The 12,116-nt window shown below is 42.2% G+C and overlaps 1 protein-coding gene across 1 annotated transcript; it reads left to right on the forward strand.

The window, feature by feature from the left end:
• Nucleotides 1-30: 30 nt before the first annotated feature.
• xkrx (XK related X-linked) lies at nt 31-12,109 on the forward strand. Its single transcript, XM_026145551.2, has 3 exons — nt 31-380; nt 6,424-6,683; nt 10,437-12,109. The coding sequence occupies exons 1-3, from the start codon at nt 31-33 to the stop codon at nt 11,300-11,302; spliced, it is 1,476 nt and encodes a 491-aa protein (XP_026001336.2). The 3' UTR covers nt 11,303-12,109.
• The last annotated feature ends 7 nt before the right edge of the window (nt 12,110-12,116 follow it).

The raw sequence follows: 12,116 nt of genomic DNA on the forward strand, positions 1-12,116 counted from the left end.
GACTTCAGTGGCGTAAACATCAAAATTACTATGTGCGAAGTGGCCATGGGGGAGCAGGACGGGGAGATCTCGGACGTGGAGCAGTGCTCCTCTGTGGCGGAGAACGGGGTCATGTTGGTGGTCAATCACAGCCGGGCCCGTCCTCCCCTCAGCGTCGTGCTGGCCACCGTGCTCTACTGCGCTGAGTTCATCACGGCCGCCGTGCTCTGCAGCATGTACCATCACACCGAGGATGTGATCTGGATGAGCTTCACCATCGTCTTCATGCTGGTGCCCGCTGTGCTCATTCAGCTAGCCTTAACTTTCATCCACAGAGACCTGGGTCGGGACCGTCCTCTGGTCCTCTTCCTGCACCTGCTGCTGCTGGGCCCGGTTATCAGGTAATTGGGAAACGTGGCCAGTGTGTGCGCTTGAAATCAGGATACTTTACTGCTTGTCATTTTTGTTATTACACCTTTTTACCCACAATAATAAGGTTCGTCTGTGATAAATTACCATTTTAGGGGCATTTAAAAGCAGAAGAAAACACCCCCAGTACCCATGAATCCAGTTTAATTTCCAGTCATTCCATTTTTGATTTTACACTGTAGGGAAGTTCACTAGATGTCAGCCACTGCTGACTGCATGAAACGGTGACAAGTAGCACATAAACAGACAGTTAAATATATGTTTTAGCAATAATGTTACAGATTTTTACAGACTTGATGTTTCTTTATCTGCAGTGCAGTATATAAACACCGTACGACTTTTAAAACTGAAAAAACAAGAGCGGTTTTTCACTGATTGCTGACATGTTCGAGACAAAGCAGTTAACAGAGGAAACTTGCATGTTGAATCTCATTAGTTCTCCTTAAGTCCTAAGTGGGCATGCAACTTCCAGTTTCCATGAACAGTGCAGGACAGTTAATGGTCTACAAATTGACAAGTTCTGCAGAATGCATTAAAGCCTGGCAGCAACCTCTGAGAGCTGGAATGACTCTGCAGCAGGAGAAAACTATGGAGACAAGTTGCTTAAAGACGTAAGATGCATGATATAAATGAAAAGTAACACCGGTTAGGGTTCAGTACCTTCATGAACTACAAACAAACTGCCACTTTAATTAAATCTAACAAGTCTAACAGTTGCAAACGTTGGAAAATTTCATTAGCTTTTGCTCGCGTACCCAGTAAACTGAAAACTGCATAGGACTATCAGTCATTTTTGATAGCTCATAATCTCCTGTGGTTGTAAGGCAGATATAATCTACCCTCTCAGATGAGTTTAAGCTGCCTTTTTTCTTGTAATATCTGTTTTTTGACATTTCATCAAACACGACAGGAAGTCATCTTTGACTCTGCAAAGCTGTAATGAACTCTAATCTGGCCACGCTTAAATATATCCACATCTACTGATGTCAGTCCCTTGCTGTTCACTCTTGCAGCACTATGGTTGAACCAGTGTTTTTGCACTGAATAAAGATTTGCAGGTTTGGTAACCGAATCACACTCCAGATGGAAAGCGCGTCCATTGTGACGAAGAGGCTAGATGAGTGAACATCACAACCTCCCACATCCTTCAGTGTGTTGACTAGTAATAGACTTCAGAACAAACAGCTTGTCCGATGATATCCGTCGCCTTTTTTAAATGAAAGTCTCCCTGATGGCCAACCGCTCGACGGTTGTGGTCACTCTGTCAAATGACTGCACAACACTTACTCATGCCTTTGTAGCACATGTTTCACACTTATGACTTGATGCCACTCGATAGTATGACCTCATCTTATGTTAATGGCATCCAAAGGTCTCTGTGCTGCAGACCAGTCAGGCAAGAGAAAGAGGAAAGGGGTTTTGGATGTTGCTGCAAAGGTTTCTTGAAATAACGCATGCTTTATTCTATTCTTGTAGGTGAGACAAATGAGCACATCTAGGAAAAAATAACACCAGTGCATACATTTCAGTCAAGCAACAATGAGTGTATGCTAGCTTTGATAAAGCTAGTTCGTTTTTAGAGGGAGGAGTTCTGTTTAAATATGCTCAGCTTGCACTTCCATGTCCGTTGATCTGAGCTGAGATACCTGTTTGGCACATGTTGACTGATGTAAGAAAACACAGGTGGAGGCGTACCATGTATGAAAGGAAACATGCATGAACTTCAAACCTATGCTTCCGTCCCTGTTTCTCTCCCTGAACTTTGATTTGTCTCTGGAGTGCTCAGACGTAATGACGTGCATTTACAGTGAAACTATAGGGCGTGTACCCTTTTGTCTTCTGTTGCAGATTAGGTGCCCTGGAAAGAACAGTTTGCAGAAGGAGGCACGGCTAAAAGTTGCCTTAATTTATGGCTCAGCTTTCAGCAAAGCCTAAAAAAATCCCAGTTTAAATATATTTGAGCATAATTTACATATTTAAAAACAGATTGTGATTAAATTATAAATAAATGACAGTCACAGGCAATGCTTTGTAATGCCAATCAAAAGTCAGGAAATCTCAAGTGCTGAGACAACACTATTGATCTAAGCTTATATTATGTAGTGTAGTGTTCAAATATGGTAAAAGAATTCAAGACTCACGTTGTTCCTGTTTTACCAGTTTTAGTAAGTGAAAATTGCATCGCAAATCATAACAATGTAGCAGCGACATATAAAGAGTATCTACTTGCATGCTGGATTGCAAAATAGAGCAGTGGTTCTTACTGTAAATGAAGTAAGGCCACAGTATCTGGCATCCAGCCACTAGTATCTAATTATTAACATATATAAGAGATAAAGCCACACGAAAGAGTAATACAGAATGATATTGGGAGATGTTAGCAGCAGGAAGCACAACTTAACATTGGTAAAAATTTAACTACATTTACTCAAGTACTGTACTTTTTACAAGTTGCACAAAAAACTTTACACTGTCTTTAAGACAAACAGTCAACACACTATGTGTCTCCAAATGTGGTGTTTTTGAGTCTTGGTGATGAACTCAAGCTTTAGTAACCTGACAAAACAATCTTAATTAATGACTTATTGATTCTCTTGAGTGAGCTGGACGATAGAGAAGCCTCCATTATGGAGGCTGCTATCAGAAGACGGGCACACTGTGTCCAGAACGGAGTAGCTGTGGTCAGCACTAGTACAGAGTCAGGCTGTTGGTTTGCTTGATGCTCAGTTGGCACTAAGAGTCCCAAAGTCTGCCAAAACATTATCCCCCACACCATTGCATCACCACCAGCAGCAGCAGAAGCCTGAACTATAACACAAGGTCGGATGGATTGATGCTTTCATGTTGTTAACACCAAATTCTGACCCTGCCATCTGAAAAGGCGCTGCAGACATGATCAGACTGGTCGGACCAGACAGACTTTTTCTAATCTTCTCTTGTCTGATTTTTGTTAAGCCTGTGTGAACGCTAGCCTCAACTTTCGGTTCTTAGCTGGCAGAAGCGGCACCCAGTGTGGTCTTCTGCTGCTGTAGCCTATCTGATTCATGTTCAGAGATGTTCTTCTGCATTCCTTTTGTTGAATTTGAGTTACTGCTGCCTTCCTGTTAGCTTAAAGCAGTCTCGCCATTGTCCCCTGTTGTCTGGAATCAGCAAAGGCTTTTTGGCGAGAGAACTGATGCTTACTGCATATTTTCTCTTCTTCAGACAATCCTCTGTAAACCCTAGAGATGTTTGTTTGGGGAAAATTCCAGTAGATCAGCAGTTTCCGAGATACTCAGACCAGCCTGCCTGGCACCAACAACCATGCCACATTCAAAGTCACTTAAATCACCTTTCTTTCACATTCTGATGCTTGGTTTGAACTTCAGCAGGTCATCCTGGTCATATCTACATTCCTAAATGCACTGAGCTGCTGCCTTGTGTGTTTTTGCATTTGCATTTTTAAAGCAGTTGAACAGGTGTACCTAGCAAAGTGGCCAGGAAGTGTTTGTTGTTGCTTCCACGTCACAGCTAAATAACTTCAAACACCCCTGTAGCTGGATTATGAAAGGAACCAATCAGAAGAAGACATTGTTTTAAATAACAATCTGGTTTAAAGTATTACATCTAAAGGATATTAGAACTGTGAGTTATGCACAAAAGTTATAGTAGACTGTACGCATAAAACATAAAAGGGGGAAAAACCATGATTGGGACCTTCTAATTAATAGGCATAGATAATTTCACATTTGGCGCTTTAATAAATGGGTCCTGATCATGTTAACAGTTTCAGATTGTGTTTTAAAGGAGCTTAGAGTGACTGATTAAAAGGAGAAAATATCAAGGATGGTCCTGCTGCCGACCTTAACAAAAAACAGCTGGGTCTGTCAGCTGTATAAGTTGCTGTCTATCCAGCACACATCTCACCTCCACCTAAAAAAGCTTTGCTCATGCCAGTGATTCAAAATGGCCTTTGAAGCAGTTTTCTGCTGACTGCATGTCTAATGCTTTTCAGTTATCATCCATTGTGTATCTGATGCCTGCCGGTAGTGCAGCAGTGAGGCCGGAAAACAGACACCATGATTGTTTCTGCAGTACAGCTCATCCTGTTCTGCATCATTATGGACCGCGCTGCTGTGAATAAATCACCTCTGGTGCTTCTTGGCTCAGATGGGAGGCTTCCTGTGTGACTTAGGGATGGCGTAATTGCTGATCTCGTGGCCACACCGTCAGACATACCATATCTGCTGTCAAGAGAGGAATCTCAACCCTTGATGTTCACAGATAACTGTATAGATGGTCCATTTTTTTCAGAGCCTTGTATTACTGGTGCATGCATCTGAAAATACTCTGACAGTCAACGTAAAACAAAGACGTTATCTAATGAGAAACTTGTCTTGACTTGTCTCTTTAAGTGTATGAAACCAAACCAGGGATACACAACACATAATTGCTTTTTTGTCAACCAGGACTAGTTGAAACATGCTGAGCGTCTTATGTGTCTCAACCTTAACAGTCTGAGGAGGCTTTGCCACTGAAGCTGATGGCATAATCCCAAGTGACCAAAACAGGAGGATGTTGCTAAAGACTTACTGAAAGAACTTCCTGAATGCTCTTCTTCCCTATATAGTCAGGAATGTCAGCATTTCTTGAGTTGCACGACCTTGTGTTTTTTAAAGGCAGTTCCTCTTCTTTCGTGGGGTATGTGGCCCGCAGTGCTGCTGTATTTGTACACTGAGGGGACAGATTGCATGTTTAGACTGCAAATACAGAGCAGCAACCAATGTTTCCTTCTATAAATCTATAAGATGCTTCTGTTGAAGTCGGGGTATTGATCCTCTTTGCAGGTTCATTTGTATGTCATGCTGTTGTTGTTTTTTTCCTTTCTCTAAGTGAAATTCAGCCTGCCTCTTGGTCGTTTTACAGACTCCTAAGTGGAGACTGGCTCAGGTTCAGTGCCATCATTTTGCATCCCGAGTCTACTGTACTGCCAGAGTTCCAGGAAATGATATCAGATTGTGTCTTCTCCGTAACGCTGTGGCAAATCCTGTACATGAAAGTCAAGTGGCTTTCCTGTGACTGCCAGCATAAAGAATAAAGTATGCGTGTGCTTGTGTGAGGCTGAGTGACTATGCGATCTTTTTTCCTACTTGCCATCTAAGTGTGGGTCAAACACAGTTCAGGCATTGAACAGTGGATCACATAAACACTACAGCTTTCCTAGAAAAAAGCAGCTGAAGCAACAGTGTCGGAAAAGGCATTCCAATAGAGTGATGTGAGATTTAGTGCTCCGGTGGGAATACTCAGAGGGCTGTGTTTTGAATACAGATGTACAGCGCTGTCCGTTCCTGGTTATTTCAAATGAATATTATTACAGTGTTGGCATACTTGCACTTTGGCTATATCACCTAAGTCCACATTCAGTTTATTTTTCCTTTTCATGACGTTTGTTGAGCATTCAGAGGCTTTATTTGAAGCAAGCAGCTATACATTTTCCACAGAAATCCTTTTCAGTGCAAAACCTGTTTTCCCCTCTTTATGAATACTGCTTTTTTCCCCCCCCTCTGTGACCAAACACTGAGAGCATTTACCTTGCAAACCTTAAGGGAACCACACCCTGAGACTTTCTGGTAATCCATCCAGGCCTTGTGGAGCAGGGTAGTCCTCCTGCTGAGTGCCCCCTGCTGGACTCTCAGTGCTGTGTGCATTTATAGCTGTGATTTGCAAACAAAGGCTTGCTCATTCTTCTGTGACATGCATAAGAGCAGTGTTGTGTCAGTGCCGTAATGTCCCAACCTTTAAAAACAAATTCCCGACACATGAGCCCCAATCCTTTCCCTTCTTTCCTCTCACACGTCTGATTTGGATCCTCTGCTGCCCTTCAGCGCTCACACTCTCATGTGCTGATTCCACAACACAGACATCACAACATACCAGCGTGGCGTCCTCTAAGTTAAACCCAACATCGCACTGCCCTCTGTTGGTGTGAAAACATTACTTCGCTCACTCTCACACACGCCTCTCTCTCTTCCTCAGGTGTTTTGAGGCTCTGGTGATCTATTTTAAGGCAGGTAAAAAGGAAGAGCCTTATGTCACCATCTCCAGAAAGATCAAGCTGAAGAAGGGAACGGGGACAGAGATGGAGTGGGAAATTGGCCAAACGGAGCGCATCCTGGCCACGCACAGGAATGCCTTCAAACGCACCGCGGTCATCCAGGCTTTTCTGGGCTCCACGCCGCAGCTGACGCTCCAGCTGTACGCCACCATCCAGGAGAAATACATCCTCCCTACAAGAAGTAAGAATCACGGGGGGGTTTCAGATGATTATTCCAGTATGAGGGTATCTTTAAAAGAAAATCTTAATAATATTAAAATGATGAAAATCATTCAGGTTGGCAGCTCTTTATAACTATGAGTCATCACTTTGATTTGATAGTGTATCAAAGAAACTGCCAGTGTTAGTTTATGTAAATGCAGTCCACAAATACTGGGAGATTTACAGCAGAGCTATAAAATGTTATTTAAATGTCACATTGTTAACAGTTGTATCACCTTTAGTAATTACAATATCTGTAGATAAGTTGTCGAGTATGGCAAGGTTTTCCCAAGCCAGCCAAGACTTTGTAATTCAGTGTGTGTTGTAACTGAGCTCCTTGAGGAAGACGCCTGTGCAGACACCCTGCGGAGGAGGATGCCAGCAGAGTTTGAAAAAAAGTTGTTGTACGACTTCATAAAGAGAGAGAAACATGCAGGAAGTTTGTTTAGCAGCTAAAAATAAATGGATAAATGAATCAAACCGCATAGAACCAGTCATGGCATGAGTAATCTGATACACGTTGGCTGTGTTTCTGGAAATACTTGGATGAATCTTGAGAGTGGTGCAGTCTGTCTCTGAGATTTCAAAAAAGCAAAAGCTCTGTGTAAATCTGAGTTTCTGTGACAGCTCAGACGTGGTGAAAGAAACCACAAAGAGTCGACCTTTTATGCACAAAATGCCCGTTGCTTGCATTTTGACACAAAATATTATTGGAAAACTTCGCAAAATAATCTGAACTGATGTCTGCAGAATATTGAGAGTGCGTTCTTTTGTCAGATGAGGTTAAGATGGATTTGTTAGGCTCAGATTTTAGCTTATCGTGTCGGCTGTCAACCCACAGAGGTGGGTGTTGGACGGTAAGGAGCCGTTAAAGTGCAAAAGATGTTACGTTAATGATATTCATGGATGGCGCCGTAAATGTCTGTGAATGTGTAAAAATGCTGGCTCACAGGATTGCTGCCATTTTTAAAACAAATCTGGCAGAAGGAGAAGGATCAGGCATGACAGTGATCCAAAGCACCTTGAAAAAATTGTCAAGTCAAACTTTGACCCGGACGCGTTGTCTGGCTTAAGTTTAGAAAACATTTTGGGTTTTTCAAACTAAAATGACAGAAAAACACAAACTGGAAACAACATTGCCTGATAAATAATAGAAATCGGTGTTAAAGAACTACACTTCCACGCCAAGCAGGACGGGGTTTGCATTAAAAAGTAAAAGGTAGAGATGAGAAGTGTGGAGGGGGCGGAAAAAAACAAGATTTAAACCGCAATAGTTCAAACGTGTACTGACTTTTGTTGCTTTGGGGCATGTATTCTTAACAATGTATATTTAAACTTTTTTTACTTTCTAATTTTACACAATTGAAAATATGCAAATATAAAACGGATGCTCTAACTTTAAGCTTGGTGACATCTGTGCTTACAAGCAGATGTGGTGTAATAGTTTTTAAAGAACTCCTGGGACCCAAAGCAAACTGGTGTTCTGGGTTTTTTTTATTTACAGCTTCAGGCATGTTTTCAGGCATAAATGTTGTTGTTTGTTTTCTGTGAATAATTGAGATCTAGATTTTTTTCTGCACACTGCTTAAGCGTAAAAACGGCAAATGTAAAGCTGCTGAGAAGCTGGAGGTGTGCAGTCTGTTGTCTGTGCTCGTTTCTTCTTTTTTGACACTTTGCCGTTTCCATTTTTATTTTTACATGATTTTATAATAAAGTGAAGAACATTCATAAGCAAGTCATAGGTTTGTAGACTTCTACATTTATGCAAAGAGTCAATGTTGGTCCTTCTTTACAATTTATGCAGTTCTCTTTTGCATGGTGGATTTAAGCTTCTGTGCTAAATTCTAATTGATTCCGATTCAAGTTTTATCAGGACTGAGAGCTGATCAATTTGTAGGCGTCTGCCTTTCCACTTGCTTTTTAAGAAACGACCATGGATTCTTAAGCAGATGAAGATGTGGGGAGGTTACTAGTCATTAATTCAGAATGTTAATTGATCATCTCTGAGCCCTTTAGACATCACTATCATGTTGGAAAGTGTTCAGATTGTCACCACGTTGCTCCTGAGGGGCCACACGAGAAATTGGGACTGTTGTGGACGTCCTTAACTTGTGCAGCCGTCCACAGTAGTCCCAGTTTCTCATCTGCCTCTGCCAAAACATCTGGACATGATTATATTATTTTGCCCTTTACCAAAGAATAGTGACTAAAAAAAATAATAAAATTTAATTTTGTTTTATTAAACATTATTTTTAGGTATGTGTGGCAAAGTATAGATGTCCTGTGGCTAAAATTAACAAACTAAAAATAACTAAAATTCAACCTGTGTTTTGCAATTAAAACATTTTTTTCATGATGTTCTGGAAGTAGGAGGTATATTATGTGCAAGAGCAGTAAATAAGCCACAGACAGACAACACAGAAGGTCTACGGAGCATGTAAGAAAGCACATTCTCACTGTTTAGCTTGTTAACACGTCAGTCTTTGCACTGCTTTTAGGACAACTTGAAATTTTGACCTGATGATGGCACTAGAGGAAAGACTTTTTTTTTCCCTCTGTCCATCTAAAAGTAGTTGAGATTGTTCAGAGTGGAAGAGAATGATACCCAGGCCAACAGCCCAACTTCTCCTCCCCTCCTGCCATGCTGCTGGTGCAGTTAAAGAACAGTTTGTTTGTTTTTAACTCAAATGCTAATATCATCTTGTTGAATTGGCAGAATTGCAAGCTACATCGTGACCTTCAGAATATATAAGTGCTTCTTAGTTGTTTCTTGGACTTGACACATTTCTGGAAAACCTGATAATCCATCTGGATATTTCTGGAAAAGTTGCCTTTTTCACTCTTAGTGTCCCATAAATATTCTGAGGGAGTTCAAGTCAAGTGACTTAACAGTGATTTCAAGTAGTCCTTCAAAGTTTTGTGCTCATTATCCTGCTTTAGTGGGAATCCTTTCCCCAAAAAATGCATTCGAGAGAATGAAGCAGGTCTCTGATGAATGGATGTCTGCTTGAAAGACTGGTGTTGATCTCCCTAAATCCAGTGAAGGCTTTACCCCATCATGTTTCACCACCATTCTCCGGTTCTTTTTCTGCTACTTCAACAAATCTCACATTTTATCAGCAGCATGAACTTTTCTCCATCATTCACAATGAAATGCTGCTTTGTCTCAGCTGACCATTAGATTTGGTTTCCCATCTTGATGCTGCTCGTCTCAGAGAGCAGTATCAGAGAGCATTTCTCCAATGAACTTTTACTGATTGAAGTTTTTCTTTGTTGAGAAAATCACTGTTTTTCTGATGAAGGCGCTCTTGTGCTTTTTTTTTTTTTCAGTGATGGTGTGAACACTTTCGATTTGGAGCCAACAAATTCAGCTCCTACAAAGACTAGATTAATGCTGAGCCCCTCTTTCCTTGCAATAACCGATCGATCTCTGACACCTTCACTTAGTTCTAACACCTGATGCTTCCCTCTTTGCAATGCTCTAGTTATTGCACTGCAGACTCTGCAGTATATTTCTTATTTTCGTGTCAATGAACTTCCTGAGAATTTCCAGGTTGACATGAAATTTTGATGCGGTGTCAGACCCTGCTGTACGTCTGTTAAATTCTGATCCTTTTAAGTGAATAAATCATGTTCTCTGTGCCCAAACTGTTAATAAACCTACTTTGTAACAGTTTATAGTTTCTTGTGATTTTTGAGAAGTCTAACAGGTCACTTGTGTCTGTGTTTCCAGTGGTGCTGATGGTCATCACCCTGATCTCCATCACCTACGGGGCCCTCGTGTGCAGCGTTCTGGCCATCCAGATCAGATTCGATGACTACAAATTACAGCTGCGCCCCTGTGCTTACCTGTGCATGATTGTCTGGAGAGGCTTGGAGATTGCTACCCGGGTCACGGCACTGGTCCTCTTCAGCACGGCACTCACTCATTGGATGATCCTTGTCGGCATGGTTAACCTTCTTTTCTTCTTCTTCCTCCCCTGGGTTGAGTTCTGGGCCAGGAAAGGCTCTCTAACTGAGAATGTGGAGAACAACTTTTCTAAGCTGGACACTGTGGTGGTGCTGTGCATGTTCACGTTGCTGTACGCCTGCATAAACATCTTCTGCTGGTCGGCGGTGCAGCTTGACCTCACCCATCAAGAGCTCATCGAGAAAAGGCAGCAATGGGGCCGCCTGGCCATGTACTACTGTGGGCGCTTTATTGAGAACTTCCTCCTCATCACGCTCTGGTACTTCTTCAAGTCAGACTTTTATGAGTATGTGTGCGCCCCGCTGTTGGTGGTCCAGCTGCTGGTCTGCTACAGCCTGGCTGTGCTCTTCATGCTGCTCTTCTACCAGTTTTTCCACCCTTTCAGACGCCTCTTCAAGTACAACGTCCACGACTGCCTGCACTGCGTCTGCTGCCATAAAAAAAGGCGTGGAGAGCAGGGGAGTCGAGGGAAGCCGGCACACTCGTACTCTACGTCAGCCACCATGGTGGTTGGGGCGGAGGAGCCGGTGGAGCTGCTGGACACTCAGGGTTCACAACCTCCTGACCTCACCAGCCAGCTTGGAGAGCGGGAGATGGCTATTGTTGACGATATGATGGAGGCGGCCTAAGTAATCTAATATAAAGGTGCATCGCTGAACAAAGTCTGGAGTAGCTAATATGTGTGTTTTTTCAGAGAAAGTGAGGTGGCATGTCAGAGAACAAACTTTTGCCTTTTTCTCTTCAGTTCAAACTTCTCGTTCTGTAAGGTATTTAGGGTGACTCCTGGTGTCCCATACACTGAGGGCCCCACAAAGGTCGGTACACGAAATAATGTAGCGTGCCGAGATATGCAGCGACACACAAAGGCCGCTGTTGAGAGGGCCGCCTGAGCCAGGTGTGAGGGGAAACGTGCCAAGTGGAGTGTCCCAAACATCGACCAGGAGACCACACTGTTTACTTAATCTCAGGGTTTTCATAGCATGAAGGCCCTTTTGCACAGGTTTGCATCTGAAGTAGGAGACTTATTAACAGGGAAAAAAAGTAAAAACACACTAACAGGAGGATGACAAGTAAAGGTCAGAAGATGAATTTATCTTCCTCATACCAACTGCTGTGATGAATACCTCGTCTTGTTCATTGTCCACTGTGGCTGGCTTTTGTTTAAAAAGAAAAGGAGGGGGGGCTTTGTGTTGTGAAACAGAAAATTACAGATGTCTAAAAGCCTATGAGAATATTTTTGTGTCTTGTGTAACACACAGGAAACTGAGAACTAGCCTTATTTTTGATGTTGCATTAAGGAGACTGACACTGATGAGCTTCTATTTTATTGAAGTGCTTTAAAAGTCATTCTTATTTTTTAATGTTTTGTCCTGTTAAAACAGTGCCTTCACTGCTACTACTGTGTTACTTGAACAATAAATAAAATTATATCTGAATATTCAG

The sequence above is a fragment of the Astatotilapia calliptera genome, chromosome 2, assembly GCF_964374335.1.
Source record: "Astatotilapia calliptera chromosome 2, fAstCal68.1, whole genome shotgun sequence".
NCBI lineage: Eukaryota > Metazoa > Chordata > Actinopteri > Cichliformes > Cichlidae > Astatotilapia > Astatotilapia calliptera.